The sequence below is a fragment of the Rhamphochromis longiceps genome, linkage group LG20, assembly GCF_057381845.1.
Source record: "Rhamphochromis longiceps isolate RC_006_pf linkage group LG20, R_longiceps_female_GT1.1, whole genome shotgun sequence".
Lineage (NCBI taxonomy): Eukaryota > Metazoa > Chordata > Actinopteri > Cichliformes > Cichlidae > Rhamphochromis > Rhamphochromis longiceps.
Window position 1 is genome coordinate 17,418,765 of NC_140576.1, and position 17,946 is coordinate 17,436,710.

Here is a 17,946-nt window from a genome sequence, read left to right on the forward strand (position 1 = left end):
GTTGGGTCTTACAAAGTTAAACGCCAGACTTCACGTGATCATTTTTGGCCACTTCCAGCACCCGTTCCGTAAATTCACGAGGAGACGCGCAACAAAATCGAACCGCTGCTGGTTCGGCAGGAATTTAGCCATCGACGATTCACTTCATCGCAGTGGGAGTTTTGCGTAAGCTAACGTTTGTCACTGGTTAGTGTTAAATTACGTTTCTGTGTGGCTGGTGTAAAGTTGTGTTAGTAGGTTTTGCGAAATTTCGCGTAGCGATATCTTGAATAATCTTTAGATTTGCTAAGAGTGTTAGCCGGGCAGTGCTACCAGATTTGTAGCTTAGGTTACCAGTTTGTTTGCAGTTGCTAGCCCAGTGTTGTGGTCTCGTTACAGGACGTGTTTAAAATGAGCTAACGCTAGAAAGCTGATCCGTGAGTTTGACTAATCAACTGGTAACGTTTACTAACCTGCCATCGTAAAATTGACCATTTATCAAATTTCTTTCTAAAGGCTGTCATTTAATTATCTGACATTCCAACTTTAAACCAAGGTGGTTTCTTCACCTAATTAGCTGAAATCCAGTTAGCCAATTTAAAGTAGTGTCATTGCTATGTACTCTGACAGAACAGTGTATCAGTGCGATTGTTTTTTTCAGTTTGCATGTGAATAGGAAAACGGTTATTCATTTAAACAACTATATTTAGCTTAATGTGTGATTATGCCTGTTGCTGTGGTATTTTACGGTGATAGCTGCAAAAGTCTTAGGAAGCTTAGTTTTATGTGCAAGGGAACGGCTGCTCAGATGTGTCAGGTAAGCGGTCTCGCTGCCTATCCGATACCTTAACCAAGTGGGTTTCTCTTTTTGTCCTTAAAGGTAGTTAAAAATACTTTTAACCCTTCCCGAATCAACTAAACCTGTTAACAGAGACTGAAGAAATAACAGTCATTAGCATGTGTCCAAAACATCTATATGTTGTCATAAAGAGACACCAGCTGTTTGAATTAGGGCTGGTATTTAGTTCTTTGTAATACCCCTTTCTAACACAAGGTAGTGCAGTGAGCTAGTGGAGCCATCATCTTCCACAAAGTTGTGCAGAAGCGAGGATATCTAAAAACACATAAAATTTAAAGAAGTTAGGCACTAGTACTTATCCTAAATCAAAACACCTGCTTGTAAGCAGTGCCATCCGGTGGCAGAATTTCACTTTAACCTGTGCGATGCTTTAACCATGATCTGAGATGTAATTCACTGATTGTTTTCACCCCAGCAGTGTCAGATTTGGGCAAGCTATTGCTGAAGTGTTACTAAAGCTGCTCTTTAGGAAGACAAGGTGCCAAGCAGCAAGGATTGGCAGGTGCTCCTCACCATGTCCAAGAGCAAGAGCTCGGAGTCAGTCAAGGTGGTGGTCCGTTGCCGTCCTATGAACGAGAAAGAGCGGGCCGCCAAGTATGAGAGTGTGGTGTCTGTTGATGTCAAACTGGGCCAAATTATTGTGAGAAACCCAAGGGAGTCCTCGGGCAACGAACTGCCCAAAATCTTTACATTTGATGCTGTTTATGGTTGGAACTCCAAACAGCTAGAAATGTATGATGAAACCTTCAGGCCCCTGGTTGAGTCTGTTCTTCTGGGATTTAATGGGACCATCTTTGCTTATGGCCAGACGGGTACAGGGAAGACTTACACTATGGAAGGGGTGAGAAATGATCCGGAGAAGAGAGGAGTGATCCCAAACTCCTTTGAGCACATCTTCACACACATTTCACGTTCACAGAACCAACAGTACCTTGTCAGAGCGTCATACTTAGAAATCTACCAGGAGGAGATCAGAGACTTGCTCTCAAAAGATCAGTCACGTCGTCTCGAGCTCAGGGAGAGGCCCGACACGGGTGTGTATGTTAAAGATCTTTCATCATTTGTTACCAAGAGTGTGCGAGAGATCGAGCATGTCATGAATGTGGGAAACCAGAATCGATCAGTTGGAGCCACTAATATGAATGAGCACAGCTCACGCTCTCACGCCATTTTTGTCATCACGGTGGAGTGCAGTGAGTTGGGTGTGGATGGAGAGAACCACATAAGAGTTGGCAAACTCAACCTGGTGGATTTAGCTGGCAGTGAAAGGCAAACCAAGACTGGAGCTCAGGGGGAGAGGCTTAAAGAAGCCACAAAGATAAATCTATCCCTTTCTGCTCTTGGTAATGTCATATCAGCTCTGGTGGATGGCAGGAGCAGCCACATCCCTTACCGAGACTCGAAGCTGACACGTCTGCTGCAGGACTCCCTAGGGGGCAATGCCCGCACTGTCATGGTTGCCAACATTGGCCCAGCATCCTACAATGTGGAGGAGACCTTAACAACTCTGCGCTATTCAAACAGGGCAAAAAATATCAAGAACAAACCACGTATCAATGAAGATCCCAAAGATGCCCTGCTCAGGGAGTTTCAGGAGGAGATTGCCAGGCTGAAGGCGCAGCTGCAGAAACGCTCAGGAAAGAAAAAGAGAAGGCTGAGGAGGAGAGCTGGGGAAGGGAGCGATGATGAGGGTCTGGAAAGTGGCGAGACAGAGGACGATGAGGAAGATGGAGACGACAAGGGGGACTACTGGAGAGAACAGCAGGAGAAGTTGGAAAAGGAGAGAAAGGCAATCCTGGAGGATCACAGCCTGGTAGCTGAGGAGAAAGCCCGGCTTCTTAAAGAGAAAGAGAGGAAAATGGAAGACTTCCGGAAGGAGAGGGAGGCCGGAGAGAAGCTTGCAGCCAAAGTTAAGGTAAGCAGATTTTTTTTTTTTTTTTAAGTACCAAGAGTTTCAAGAAGTTTGTCATTTCGTATGGTGTTACCCAGGCTGAAATGAAACACTCATCAGCTGGTGAAATAGTCAATAAAATGTTTTTAAAAAGGCAGTAATAAATCATAACAATAAACGGGGATAAAAAACAAAATCTAAATTCTAAAACAAACTCAAGTCTAAATAGTCACACTAATTCCGATAGCAGCAGCAGCAGTCCTTTCACAGAAGGGGGTAATTAAATTAAGTCGTGTGTGTATTTGAGCTGTATATTGTATGCGTGTGTGCATGCATGTGTAGATAGGGGTTATCAAAGTCCGCTTGTAGATCTTACAGTATAGCTTTGTGAATAGCGGAATGGATGGGGAGGGGGCACAGTTCATTTGTCAGTCTCGCTGCTTGTGCAAAGAACCCTTCCAGCATCCTGGTGGTTCTGCAGCTGATGCTCCTCTCTCTTGCCAGACAGCAGGAGGGAGAACAGGCTATGAGAGGGGTGGTGGGAGTCTCTGATGATGGAGATAGCTAAGTGTATGCAGCTCTGTTTGTAGATTTCTTCCAGAGACGAGAGAGGGGCACCAACAATCCTCCTGGCAGTCTATTGAGTTGTTGCTTTTCATTGGACTTGCAGCTGCCAAACCAAGATGTAAAACTTTGTGTCAGGATGTTTTTAATGGTGCCTCTGCAAAAAGTTGTGAGGTGAAGTGTGGAGAGTCCTGCTTTTCTGAGTCTCCTGAGGGAGTGGAGACGCTTTTGTGCTTTTTCTTTTTGTTTCAATTTAAACTGCTGTGGTATTAACTCTAGGTGCACACCCAGAAACTTAACACTGCTGGCCCTCTCCACAGCAGCACCATCTATGGTGAGGTCTGTGAACTCTGCCAGACTTCCTGAAATCAATTACCATCTCTTTTGTTTTATACACATTGATGGTGGGATTATGAGATCTACACCACACTTCAAGCTGCTCCATGTCCATTATATAAGTGGACTCATCACTCATGTCAGTGATGAGGCCAACCACTGTTGAGTCATCTACAAACTTCACAATTTGGTTAGAGTCATGTGTGAGCAGACTGAACAACAGCGGGCTCAGGACACCCCCCTGAGGAGAGCCTGTACTCGGTAAGATAGTCTTTGATGTGTGGCTGCCCACCTTGACTGTCTGTTGCCGCTTTGTCAGGAAGCTGAAAACCCAGTTGGAGGTTGCAGGGTTCACGCCTAATAGAATCAGCTTTTCCACCAACTGCTGTGGAATGATCGTGTTAAAAGCTGAGACAAAGTCAATGAAAATGACTCTGGCATAGGTGTTCTTCCTTTTAGAACTAGCTGTGGCTCCGTAGTGCAGTGGTTCACACATTCACTTAAGAAACAAAAGATCCCTGGATGTAGACACAAAGAAGGGTATCCAGTGTGTTAAAAATAACACACAAATCTGTCAAATCAAACATGAGCACCTATGTGCTGTGGGGAACTTCTACTTATCTGTTGAAGCAATTTTGAACAAAAGGAAGCGTTCAAGCTCAAAATTATTTAAATTACACTCACAAAAGTTACCATAGCTTCTTTGAGGTTGTACTGGTCCTGTGCTTGGAGTCATTTTCTTTTATCCCTTGTGTGACTTAAAGAGATCTTTTCCTAATTTTTATTTGCATCCAGGCGATGGAGAGTAAGCTCCTAGTAGGGGGGAAGAACATTGTGGATCACACCAATGAGCAGCAAAGAATGCTGGAGCAAAAGAGGCAGGAGATTGCTGAACAGGTATAGTAAAGGGGTTGGCACCAAGGCCAAGTACAGGGGTAATACTTTCTATATTACCAAAACATTACTCTGCTAGCAGTTTTCTATCCCATGTACTTATGATTCCAAATTCATCAAATTCCTTGTTAGGCATTTCAGACTTCTTCAGCAGACTAGGCACTGATTTTTGAAAGTGAACATTTTTGTCCATTTAGTACCAGACGAAAACATCTTTCAGCCAGTAAATTGTCTTTGATCTCAGAGACAGAACCCATTAAAAGTTGTGAACACATGCAAGTTTGTTTATGTGTGTCCAGAAACGGCGAGAGCGAGAGATGCAGCAGCAAATGGAAAGTCGTGATGAAGAGACACTGGAGCTTAAGGAGACCTACACTTCTCTGCAACAGGAAGTTGACATTAAAACCAAGAAGCTGAAAAAGGTGAGGATGGTTGTCACATTTGCCCAAGGCATTATCAACAAATTTGGTTCACATGGGTATGGAAGAATTCTGAATTGATTCCCAAATGTCAAAATAGTTTTTGTTTTCATGTTGACACAAAAGAAAAAGAGGAACTGAGTTCTGAGAGTACTTTTTTTTTTTTTTTTTTTTAAGAGGCTATGATTTTACAATATCAGCCCCTGACATTTAAAATGAATATAGAAATGGAAATTAATGAAAGTGAAAACAAGTGAAAAGTGTTTTGCTTTGTTACCAAAGATTAATGATGGCATTGCAGAGTATAGAGTCGTTGATAAACCAGACTGGCTGGAAACAAACTCTCCACTTTATGTAGAATGAGGTAAACCTGCAGTGTAAACATGGTATCTTTCATTTCAAAAGCCATTACCCTAATCTCCAGCTGATGGCCGTCTATCTCTGAGCCTCGTTTTTCCCCAGAGTTCTCTTCCTGTTAAAAGGGCTTCTTCCTCCCCATCATTATTACCAGATCTCAGTAACCTTATAGAATTTTTTTTATTACAATATAAGCACATTGAGGTGATTGTGAGCTGACTCAATTGAACTGAACGTTTACAATGCTGTGAAAGTATTTGCCCCCTTCCTGAGTTAGATTTTTTTGCATATTTGTCTTACTTAAATGATGTAATCATTTCAAAACCTTTCATATTTACTCGGGCTATCTTTGTCTAGTATTAAAATTTGTTTAATATGAAAATAATTGTGCTGAATGTGCAACAAACTAACTATATCAACATGTATATGGATTTGGATGGTAAAAAAAATGTTGAATTTCATAACCTTCATTTAACAAAAAATAAGAAATAAATAAATAAAACGATCAGAATCTAATATTGAGATTGACAAAGTTGGCATACCTTGTCGTCATAATGACACTGTTGAAGGTACAGTGTTTTTGGTTTGTCGGGTAATAAAGTTTCTTGCAAGTAAGTAGGTCAACTGCTATTTTAAGTCGGGTATTGTCTGTGGTGTTCTATTTGGGTTGTTCATTATTCCTTATGACAATCAGGCTTTTAAACAAAAACATTTAAGGCTGAATGCTCTAACAGTCTTTTTCTGGTCACTCTAGTTTTCTCTTTCTCTCTCCTCTAGCTGTTTTCCAAGCTGCAGTCAGTGAAGGCAGAAATCCAAGATCTCCAAGAAGCACACATCAACGAGCGCCAGGAGATGGAGCAGATCCAAAACGAACTCACCAGGGACCTCAAACTCAAGTATGAAGTCTGCATATCAATGTTGGCCCGACACAAATCTCTGATCAAGACTGTGTCATGTGATCGAGGAGGAACCGTAAAAAGATTGCTAGCGAATTAGTGGAGCTTCTTGTGCTTTAAGACTCTTTCTCACTGTAGTGCATGGAAATGAAATATTTAATGAGGAACAGATACATTACATTCAAATGCTTTCAACCTTTCCTGTTTTAAATAACATGTCTGAGTTTTCTTTGTCTCTCTCTGTCTCCCTGTCTGTCTATTAAATGTTCATGTGTTTCTTTCAGACATCTGATTATTGAAAACTTCATTCCTCTAGAGGAGAAAAACAAAATAGTCAACAGGGCTTTCTTCGATGAGGAGCCTGAGGAATGGAAGATGAAGCCCATCACACGTATTGAGGAGTAAGTCTGGGAATATTCAGAGTGGGTCTTTCCATCTCAAATCATAACATTTTTAGAATGTTTTCTGCTTGACTAGCTTATATTTACCTTTCTTTGTATAGGTTCACAAATAGTGCTTTTCCTCTACTACCTACTCGACTCTGTTTTGGTTGTCCATTACAATCGAGTACCACCCAATGTACGTGGGGTCGTTCTAAACACCACAACAAAGGAACACATTGAGTCGGTGATATACTTGCTGCTCGGTCTGGAACCACGCTGTTGTTTTTTGTGTAGCCATTTTCCTCATTGCAGGGATTCATAAGTAGAAGTTTTGCTTCTCGTGAAGGAGACTTATCGAATGACATCACTGACTAGCCAATCGGTGGCATGCAGTCTTGACGTCATGTTTTCTGATCACTTTAGATCGCTTGGAATTCCGGCCAAGTAGGTACTAAAAAAGTACCTGGTACCAGGTACTGCCACCTAATGGAAAACCCTAAAAACCGAGCCGACCTGACCCTAATAGGTTCTACTGGAAAAGAGCTAAAACAGACAAGTGTTGGAGAACCAGCTGTGGAACCTGTGCCTTATTAGGAAAGGGAAACTAAAAGTCCCTTCAATAGATGCTGTTTGGCATGCAATTCTAGCAAATGGTGCACACAGTTGCTCATTATAGTGCTGCAGAGTGGCAGAGCTGGCAACTGATTTATTGTAAAACACCAAAGCAAGAAGCAAATTTCCCATGCTGCTTTGTAATACTCCTTTTCTCTCTCTCTCTTTCTCACTCAGTGACCATCAGATGATGAGCAGGCCTCGGTCTGCAGTCGGCTACTGGAGGCCCCTCAGTCACCATGCCCGTGTGGCCATGATGTTGAAGCCTGACATGAGATACAAAGTAAGCTTTTCTCCCTCTCCTTTATAGTGTTGTTATTATAGTTAAGTTATCACTGCATATAAAACTGTATTTTCCCTCAGCTGTAGAAAGCTGATGGGGACAACAAAGGTTGTGCATGGGAGCACAACGCGTTGAAATTCACCTCACTCTCATACAGGGCTCTAGCGTGCGACCAATTTGGTCGCATATGCAACCTAATTTCTCAATGGTGCAACTAAAAAACTCGTAGGTCGCACCAGTGCGACCAGCCATACAAAAAGTCTCTGAAAGTCTCCGTGTGGTCAACAACAGACACACATTATGCCTATATCGAGGTCTAAACCAATCAGAGATAGTCAGGGGCGAGACCTCTCTGATTGTCCATGGTCCAGATAGTCCTGTAGTCCTAAGCGTGTGTACGTTTGAAAGTGCAGGCGGATAGAGGTGAGTAGTAGTAGTGAATGAAGCGATATCGATTCATTAAATCCTAAATCGACTTTTAAATATAAATGAAAACTGACAGCTCAATGATTCTGATGCTCCGGGTCCGTGCTTTGTGTTTACTTCTTATTTTGCGCTAGATTCTGATGCTACAAGTTTTGTCTCTCTCCAACCAAAACTCATTGAACCAGCATCAAAAGAAGATCAAAACTGCACTTCACCTTTGATAAACATCTTCATGAATTCTCTCTTACTTTTACTGCTTTGCTTCAACCACAATAAAAATCACACTTTCTGCACAGCTCTTTCTCTCGCTCTCTCTCTCTCCATGTACTTCAAGAACAGTTTCTCGTCTAAAATCTGCATTCATTTTCTTGCTTATTTTTCACCAGTCTACCGTTGTTTACAGCGCTGTTGGACGCGTTTCTCCCCCCCCCAAAAAAAAAAATTACGTCTGACAAGAAAGCCTCATTTCTGCTGTTCAATAGCGTAGAAATGTAAACTTTCAATTAGGGCTGGGCCATTTTATACCGTTCACGGTAATACCGGTATAATGTTAGGCAACGATAGGAAAATGAAATATCGCGATAGAATGAGTAAAACGCGCATGCGCAGTGCCTTTGTTTTCATACGCACATGGCCGATTGTTGAGTGAAACAGATGAACCAGAATTGGTTTGTAAAAATGGTGCAACTTCAGTGATGTGGAACTGATTTGGTGTTTGTCCGTCAGATACACAACAAAGCACATTTTTTTGCAGAACATGCAAGCGGCCGTCGTTATTGTCGTATTTGTCGGACTAAGATGCTCTTAAATCTGGGAGTAATCTGGGTCCTAAACTCCGTATTCTTCAGGTCAAACAAACACTGCAGCATCACTGAGAGTTAAAAACTGTCTAAATTCTTTCATCTTTAATAAAACGATCAGCATTGCTGCTTTACCAGGTGTAACTATGAAGTTTAACTTCCAGGCATCCATGAAAACAAAATTTATTACATTTAACGGAGTTAGAAGTTAGCAGGAAGCTAGCGGAAGTTAGCTCGCTAGTTTCGCTAGTTACCTAAGCATGATATAGCATGTTCTGACTGAGAGATTTCTGAAAAAATTCAAACGTACAGCTCTGCTATCACGTCCAACATAAATGAAGACAGGAAACTAAACAGCAGTGACGTTTGTAGGGTTACTGAAGTTGGGCTAGCTGGTATATAATGATGTGCTACGTGATCGCTAGCGACACAGCTATGTTAGCATAACATAAACAGTGAAGCTGGAGGACGAACACTAACACTTTTCCACTTATAAAAGTTAACGTGAAGGTTCCTCATGGTTAGAGACAAATGCAATCGCATGGCAGGATGCTGTAAACGGACCAAACTTCAGTCAGGAGAACAACTGAGATAATCCATCCACAATACCAGGTTAGTCATTAATATACTGCAACAACATGGGAATAGAACAGCTGCCAGAGAATTCAACATTAATGAATCAATGGTACAGAAGTGGAGGAAGCAAGAAGAATGAGTTTAATAAAGTTTGATTTATCTGACTGCTTTGTTTCGCTTAATGTGCCTTATAATCCCGTGCACCTCATGGTCCGAAAAATACGTACTGCACACTGCAGTTTAATGTTGCAAAGCACCTCTTTTTAACTTCAGTGGATATTATACATGGTTATGCTCAGGATATGTCAGCCCATTTCTACTGGAAATGCCTTTTTGGTTAAACTTTCAGCAAGGAATTTGCATTTGCACTGTTACATTTTATAAAGCTTTAATGTACATAAAAACCAGCTTCTTGTTTAAGTGAAAATAAATGGTAGGTTGTCTTTTTGCGCTAGTAATGTTGTGGAGTTGTATTTTGTCTCGCATCAATTATATCGTCAGTTATATCGTTATCGCAAATTTTCAAATATATATCGTGATAAATATTTTTGGCCATATCGCCCTGCTCTACTTTCAATAGCTCCCATTTCATCTAATGAGGACTGTGACAGTTTTCTTTCTTTTCTTCTTGCAAAGATTAATAACATAAGAATGAACTTTTCTCATTCAGCACCTGTTATGTCTATCTCCACCTCATCACGCCCTGTCATTTTGGATACTTTCACAAACATAACATTTGCGATAAGTTTCAATCCGGCTTTCGCAGAGCTCACTCCGCAGAAACAGCCCTTCCTAGGGTCTCAAGTGACATTTTGATGAATAATGATGCAGGAAAATGCTCGGTCCTAGTTATGTTGGACCTAACATCGACTTTTGACACTGTTGACCACCACATCCTCCTTGAAAGGCTTAAACATTGGGTTGGTGTATCAGGTACTGCCTTAGGGTGGTTCTCCTCATATCTACATAACCGATCTTTTTCTGTGGTGGTCTCCGATTGTAGGTCATCCTCTACCTCCCTTACTTTTGTGGTGTCCCTCAGGGTTCGGTTTTGGGGCCTTTATTGGTTGTAATATATCTTCTCCCCTCCAGCATATAATGGGCTCTTTTGAGGACATTTCTTATCACTGTTATGCTGATGATATTCAGTTGTACATTTCTTTTAAGCCCCCAGGATTTATCTAAGCTTCAGCTTTTAAATGACTGATTCCATCAAGCACTCCAACTCAAGAAGGGGAAAACTGAAGTCCTCATATATGCTCCGGACAGACTTTATCCCAGATAGTGAAAGCCCTTGGTCCTCTTTCTGTGCATGTTAAATCCTCTATCAGGAATTTAGGTGTCACTTTTGACTCGACTCTCACATTGGATCGGCATGTGAAATCTCTGGTTCGGTCTTGTTTTTATCATTTAAGAAATGACATCATTAAGCCCCATTTTTATCTCTCCCTGAACTGATAGCTATACATGCATTTATTTCCTCACGCTTGGACTATTGTATCTGTTTGTTTGTGTCTAAGCAAAGGTTCTCTGGATCGTCTGCAGGTTGTGCAAAACGCTGCAGCTAGGCTGTTGACAAAATCCTCAAAGTATTCACATGTGACACCACTGCTATTTCAGCTACACTGGCTTCCTGTTGAATTTAGAGTACATTTTAAGATCCTGGTCTTGACATTTAGAGCCTTGCATAGACTGGAACCATCCTACATCTCCGATCTGCTACAGCCCTATGTCCCTAGCAGGTCCCTGAGATCATCTGATCAGGGCTTACTTGCTATAAAACAGACTAAGATGAGAACAAAGGGTGACAGAGCTTTTGCCACTGTGGCCCCAAGACTGTGGAACTCTCTCCCTCATACATTAAGAACTGTGGACTCTGTAGTTGTTTTTTAAAAAAAACAACAACTCAAAACTCACCTTTTTAAAACTGTTTTTGGTTAAATTTCTGCCTGTTTTATATTGTCTGTTTTACAGTTTTATTATTTGTTATCTTATGTGCAGAACTTTGTGATTCTGTCTAGAAAGGTGCTATATAAATAAAATTGTATTTATTTATTTAAAAAGCCAGGCCAGGAAAATCTCCTTCATGTTTTTCTGAGTTTTATCCTCAATTACTTTGACACAAAGGCATCTGCTGGGATTCTTACACCTCTGATGAAGTCTCACACGTGTCAGTGCTGATTAATGATCAGCATTAAAATATTTCTGATTGTCTGGGTCAAAATTGAATAGAATCAAATCAGGACCTTTCGAATCGGAATTGAATCAAATATAGAAATCGGTGATGATACCCAGCCCTAGTGAGTAGCCTAGCCCCGACAGAAGTAGATGTAGCTGTGGGTAATGAGAAAAGATGAAAAGAACGATTGATAACTTTTTTTGTTAAGTTAACGTAAAGTTATAGTGAACATGTAAAACATGGGGGTTAAGTGATGAGGTTGAAAAATTTGGGTGCATCTAACTTTTGTGCTGGTACTCTTAAAGAAAAAAAGTGCATCAGTGCAACTGTGGCAAAAAGTTAATCTAGATCCCTGCTCATAGTTGAGAAGAAGTCAACTAGGATTTACAAAATGATACCATAGGTGCATCAAACGAGCTTAAATCAAACGTCCAATTTTCTGAAGGTCTTGTGAATGTGATAACTCGAATGCTGCAGTGTAGCAGAGCTCTAGAGTGCGACCAATTTGGTCGCAAATGCGACCAAATTTTTCAGTGGTGCGACTTAAAAAAAAAAAAAAAAAAAAAAAATTTGCTTGCACCTGTGCGACCAACTGTTCGGGTAGCAAAAAAAAAAAAAAATCTGCAACCTTCCCTGTGGTCAACAACAGACACACATTTTGCCCCTATCGTGGACTAAACCAATCAGAGATAGTAAGGGGCGGGACCTCTCTGATTGGCCGTGGTCCAGTTGAAAGTGCAGGTGGAAGTGGGAGGTGAGTAGCTTGAATAAAGCGATATCAATTCATTAAATCCTGAATCGACTTTTAAATATAACTGTGTTTTGCCAGAAACGCCAGATTCTCAGATTAAAGCTCACAAAACCATTTCAACAACAACCAAACAGCAAATGAGAGCAGGTACACGGATTCCACACAAAGACGTAAACACAGAATGGACCGACGCATCAGAATCAACTTTCTCGGCTTTCTCACCCGACGGCCCGTAGACGTACACGCTGTCGGAGCTTAGCGATCCTGATGCGTCCGGTCCGCGCTGTGATTACGTCTTTTTGCGCTGATTCTGAGCTGCAGGTTTTGTCTCTCCAACCAAAATCCACCGAGCCAGCAGCAAAAGAAGCAGCAAACTGCGCTTCACATTTGATTAATGTCGTCATGAATTTTGCTGTTTTTCTTCCACGACTATTAAAATCACACTCCATGCACAGCTAGCTCTCTCTCTCTATCTCTCTCTGTACTTCAAGAACAGTTTCCCGTCTCCAATCTCTGTTTTCTGTATTATTCATTCGCTTATTACCCACCAGTCTACCGTTGTTTACAGCGCTGTGGCTGCTGTCTTTTTCTTTTCTTTTTTTCACTTAAATGACCTCGGACAAGAAAGCCTGTTTTTTCTGTTGTTCAATACTGAAGAAATTTAAACTTTATATGCAGAACATTGTAGAATATTTTTAAGGTTATCTGCTATAAAAAGCCAGACCAGGAAAATCTCCTTCATGTTTTTCTGTTTTATTCTCAGTTACTTTCACACAAAGGCATCTGCTGTGATGTTCACAATTCTGAAGAAGTCAGTACTGATAAATGATCAGAAATAATATTTCTGACTGTCTGAGGCTAAGTTGAATCGAATCGGGACTTTGAAAACCGGAATCGAATGGATTATAGAAATCAGTGATGATACCCAGCCGTAGTGAGCAGCCTAGGCACGACAGAAGTGGAATAGGAAAAGAACTATTGCTAACTTTTCTGTTAAGTTAAGGCCTGATCCGTCTGAAATTCATAGCCAGTGCTCTGACACAGTGTCATCAATCTTTGAAAGCTGAAAAAGCACAGTGTATCCAGAAAAACACGTTATATTATATAAATTATTATAAAATTTGTGTGCGCCTAACTTTTGTGCCAGTACGCCTAACTTTTTAAAGTTAGGCTGAGACGTAGCAATGGCAGTTGTCAGTATTTAAAAGATTAACGTTACTGCTGCACAGGTTTAAGATTGAGCTCATTGCAAATACTTTACTGGTTATTAAACATAATGCAATGCATTATATAACATCATATTATTTTCACACTGGTGCTCTAGTAGTTTCCAATTCACAGTAGGCCCGAGGCATGGTGGTTCCTGGGTTGTTCTTAAACAGCTGGTCTTCTTCAAGATCTTGGCAAACTTATACTTGCATACAGGAGTTTGAACTGATGATCTGCAGCTGTTTATAAAAGTCTCTAAGAGACCTTCCCAACATGTGTAAATCTTCTGACCACATTTGTATATAACTGAATTTTCCCAGATGAATGTGATTCTGTGTCATTGTTCTAGGCTGAGAACATCATAATGCTGGATATGGACATTCCTGCACGGACCTCTAAAGAGTACCAGGAGCCAGTTATCGCCCCAAAGCTGGCGGCAGCTCTGGAGGATGCTCTTCGGGATGAGGATGAGATCGAGGTAGATGCCTCAAGCTTTCACAGCAGCTTGGGACAAATGCTGCCTGCTGGTGCTAGCGGCAGCCTCAAGAAGCCAAAGTCAGGGTAAGCAACAGTACCACAAGTTATATTCACCTTCGAGTGCCGCATCCTGTTAAGATACTAGTGCTTTTTTTTTTTTTTTTTTTTTTTTTTTTTTTTTTTTGGTAATATTTTACACCCACCATGTTGCAACAGCTTTACATTGGCTTGTTGTACAAAATAATCTCTTCCTCTTTGTTTCATTTCTGTCCATATTGTACAACGCAACACAAAAGGAAGGAGACAGCAGATTGTAAATTTGCATTCAGAGGAAATGATTTACCCTGTTAAAGACTCTGCAAATTTTTGATATGTGACAGATGAACCCTGTAAACAGCATAAACTCACTGATGGTGTGACACCAAAAGGTTTTCTAACTCTATGCCAATCTTTTCTCTCCTTTAGACGACCAAGAACAGGCAAGAAGTCGAGTACCCCGACCTCTTCATACAGCCCCTCCAGCCCAGGATCCCCTCTTTATCCCCAATCCCGTGGCCTGGTGCCAAAGTGATGGTTCCTACTGCTACTGTCACTGCCTGCCAACCTGTTTTGCACCTGTCCACATTGGGAATGACCTTTAGAGGATGGGTATAAAAAAAGATTAATGCTGCTTTCTAGTTTTTAACTACACCACTGTTAACTGATCTCTTGAATACAACAAAACAATAGCAGCTGTGCATGACATTATACTGCACTGCTTTTACAGTTCCCTAGATATTGATGAATGTCAGTAATTTCGTGTGTGTGTGTGTGAGAGACGCATCACAATGTTCTTAACGTACAAAAAAGTAAAGGTGGGCTTAACCTTCCCTTGCACTACTTCATATCTTCCTAGATGTGTGTTAGATGTCCTTCATGTTACTGTAAATGTGGACGTGTGTGTGTGGTAGTGGGGGGAGGGGGCTGAGAGCTCTGAACCTGGCACTAACATAGTTGTGTGTGTGAATGTGGTGTTGTACATCTGGCTGCATGTCTGTGCATCTTTGAATCACTGTCTGAATGGGTTTGTTTGTTTTCTGTTTTTATCCACGACTTTAATTGTTGCTTTAGAGGAGCTTTAAGATTGCGTGTGGTTGCATGTGCTGGCTTCAGTCTTAAAGGAATAGTTGCACATTTTGGCAAATACACTTACAAAAGAGAAGCGTTAAGAATTTTTACCACCTTTACGCTGAAGTGTGAAGCAGAAAGTGATCGGCTTTAGACATAGCTGGTGAAACTGCCATTTGAATTTCAAAAATTCTCGTACTAAATTTCTAATAGGGAGCATGTCAGCTCAGCTGAAAAGGCAAAACTATGCAAATGCAGACATAGAATCTAGTTAATAAATTATAAACTGAATAATAAACAAACTGCAAAGCAGTTAGTCTGTTACAATTACCAAATAAAATGTTGGTGTTTACATTTAATTGTTTTTGGTAAATCCAGTCAACCTAATGGATGTTACTCTGTACAACCTGAATATCGGTGTCAAATCTAGCTCAGCTCAGCACAACACAAAAGCAATAAGAACAAGTAAATTATTAGTCAAGTTGAATTCTCAAGCCAAAAAGAGCTTTTAAGTAGGATCTCACCAAAATGTTTTTCAGTTCTGAAACCAAAGGCATGCACATAGCGAAGCCTGTTTGCATGTGAAAATGCGACCAGTGTCAAAAGAGGAAATGGTTGTAGCCTTTTGCTTTGATTACTTCCCTTTAAAAGTGATGTTATTGGATTTGTTACCCAGTCAGCACATTTTAAGTTATTAAATAGTTACATTTCCCTTGTAATGCAGTGCCACAGTACCTTTGCCATACTGTGGCTAACTTTATGTCGTGATGATTCACAAGCTAGTTGGTAGCTTACCATGAACAATCCGCATCCCTCAGCTGTAAAGCTGCATGTGCTGTAGACAGTACTGAAAGGTTTACTAATAGCAGTCAGAGCTCAAACTATGTGATGTCACTCTTTCTAAATGAGCACAAACACATTTAAAATGAAATATTTATTGGAAAAAAATACACACGACATATTATGATTGAGTACCTTAGAACTGTTTTTGTTCTTCAGCTGAGCCAAGCTAAGCTTCTTAGTTTCTGCTTGTGGTTTATGTAGCGTACAGATTTCACACTAATACATAAGCAAACTTTCTCAAATGGTGGACTATTTCTTTAAGTCTGCAAGTGTGCAGGTCAGGAAATAAAGCATGCTCCAGATCTGGACTCAGTCACGAGTTGCTGTAATCAGTAGATGCTGTTATTCCTGAGACACACAAGGGAGGTGGGGAACATGGGGGGAGAGCCCGACACATGTACCCTCTGTGGACAGTTTCTAGGTTGCATGACATAGCAGTTGGCCACCAGACCAGAGATCAGCTTGAACTACAGCCTGAGCCACGTCAAAAGTACTGTCCTGGAATGTGCCTCAGATTTGTCAGGGTTCCATGGTGCCTTAATCTGCATCCTCAGTCTCTGCTCCTTCATTTGAGCCGTGCACACACAGGCCTCCCAGTCTTCGTCGGCTCATCTACAAATTCATTCCAGGATCAGAGAATCGTTAAGAGCGTGAAGTTCAGTCGGGGGCATCCTGGGTCATTTGGATAAGCACCACTGCAAAGTTGGGCAGATGAAGGGTCAACATATTTTCCTTGTGATTTTTATTTTTATCTACCTTGGTATTTGTGTGAGTGTAAAAGAACATTAAACCCCCACAGACACACCATTCAACATTTGCCTCCAGGTGGACAATATGCAGTTTTAACCGTCATGGTTCAGCCTGCCTCTCTGCTGCTCTCTGTTCCCCATATTCTTAACCGTGAAGGGGTGCGCTCTCTGCTCGCTGCTACCATGCAGGGTTTTCCAACCCACTGTGTCATTTCAGCAAGCGTGGGTCAAGTGGCAAATCTTTTTAAAATACTTGTGATGTGTGCAGTTTGTGAGTTGAAGACTTGTAAACCATCAGGGCTATGTCTCTAACAATCCCTGTGAGGTCTAGGTAGCCCTAACTCTACCTCTGTGCAATAAAAGTATGTGACTTTTTTTTTTCTTCTTTTTTTTTTTTTTTTTTTGAAAATTGTTTTCCTAAGTCGTGGCAATCGGGGAGAAAACAAGGAAAAATTTTTTAACTAACGTCTATTTACATTTATCCCAAACCACCCCCCCCCCCCCCCCCCCCCCCCCTCTTTTCAAACCACCGACTTAAAGTTGGGGTCCGACCTCACAGGGTACCTCAAGGATCTCTCTGCTGTTTGACCCATGCCTGCGTATCTATTTAGATACTGTAATGAATATAACTTGTTTAAAGGCAATCCTTAGTCACTTTTAGATCTGTAAGAAACACATGAGTTTCCATATTGAAAAAGTCTAACTTATTACAATCCTATGTTTTTATATACAAATGTAGATATAATTTTTTATTCATTCTTTTTCTTGAAAATAGATTGTTATTTTATTTTTGGAGCTCTGTAATTTAATGTTGAAATGTTGTTTTTTTTTTTTCATCATATATATATTATGTGTCTTTGTATTCGGCAAGTTACAGGCTTGTTTTCCCCACTTAGTTGATGAGTTTTCCACATGGATGTTGAAAGCATGGGTCATGTTGTTGATGTGGGCCTGTGCAGAGAGAGTCACGGTTCAGTATTGGCACATTAGCTGTAAGTTGTACTTCACAAACATAAATATTAAAATAAGAGCTAACATTGAAATGCTGTATACGCATGACTTTAGCACGCTTGAGTAACATGTTTTGGTTGTGACTGTGTTCATCGGTCATAGAAAGTTAGTGAACAAAATGTGAATGTATAATTTAATTGAAAAATCTTGTATCACTGGATCCAAACTCCCAGACTGTTTGCGATCAATTTTTACATGCTGTCATTGTAGCCATATGACGATTCTGCTGGTGCGCTTATGTATCTGACTTGGCTATGTCTTCTACTTGTTTAGTGTCTTTACATTAATAAAGAGAAATTAATGGGAGTACTGTGGTGTGTCTTTGAGGGTATTTAAGAATGTGTG

General features: G+C 40.8%; 1 protein-coding gene across 5 annotated transcripts; it reads left to right on the top strand.

The window, feature by feature from the left end:
* Window positions 1-67: 67 nt before the first annotated feature.
* Window positions 68-17,928, top strand: kif3b (kinesin family member 3B). 5 transcript variants are annotated; one of them, XM_085393061.1, is made up of 9 exons: window positions 68-186; window positions 1,254-2,753; window positions 4,425-4,526; window positions 4,823-4,945; window positions 6,077-6,195; window positions 6,480-6,596; window positions 7,368-7,473; window positions 13,764-13,975; window positions 14,357-17,928. In XM_085393061.1, the coding sequence occupies exons 2-9, from the start codon at window positions 1,353-1,355 to the stop codon at window positions 14,460-14,462; spliced, it is 2,286 nt and encodes a 761-aa protein (XP_085249187.1). In that variant the 5' UTR covers window positions 68-186; window positions 1,254-1,352; the 3' UTR covers window positions 14,463-17,928. The 5 variants fall into 5 exon arrangements, with proteins under 5 accessions (XP_085249187.1, XP_085249191.1, XP_085249190.1 ...); XM_085393065.1 differs by having other exon boundaries at window positions 68-165; window positions 1,257-2,753; XM_085393064.1 differs by having other exon boundaries at window positions 69-165.
* The last annotated feature ends 18 nt before the right edge of the window (window positions 17,929-17,946 follow it).

Coding starts and splice junctions, on each gene's coding strand:
- kif3b (XM_085393061.1), top strand. CDS start 1,353: ATGTCCAAGAGCAAGAGCTCGGAGTCAGTCAAGGTGGTGGTCCGTTGC. Junction 4,527..4,822: donor GGCAGGAGATTGCTGAACAG/GTATAGTAAAGG, acceptor ATGTGTGTCCAG/AAACGGCGAGAGCGAGAGAT. Junction 13,976..14,356: donor CTCAAGAAGCCAAAGTCAGG/GTAAGCAACAGT, acceptor TCTCTCCTTTAG/ACGACCAAGAACAGGCAAGA.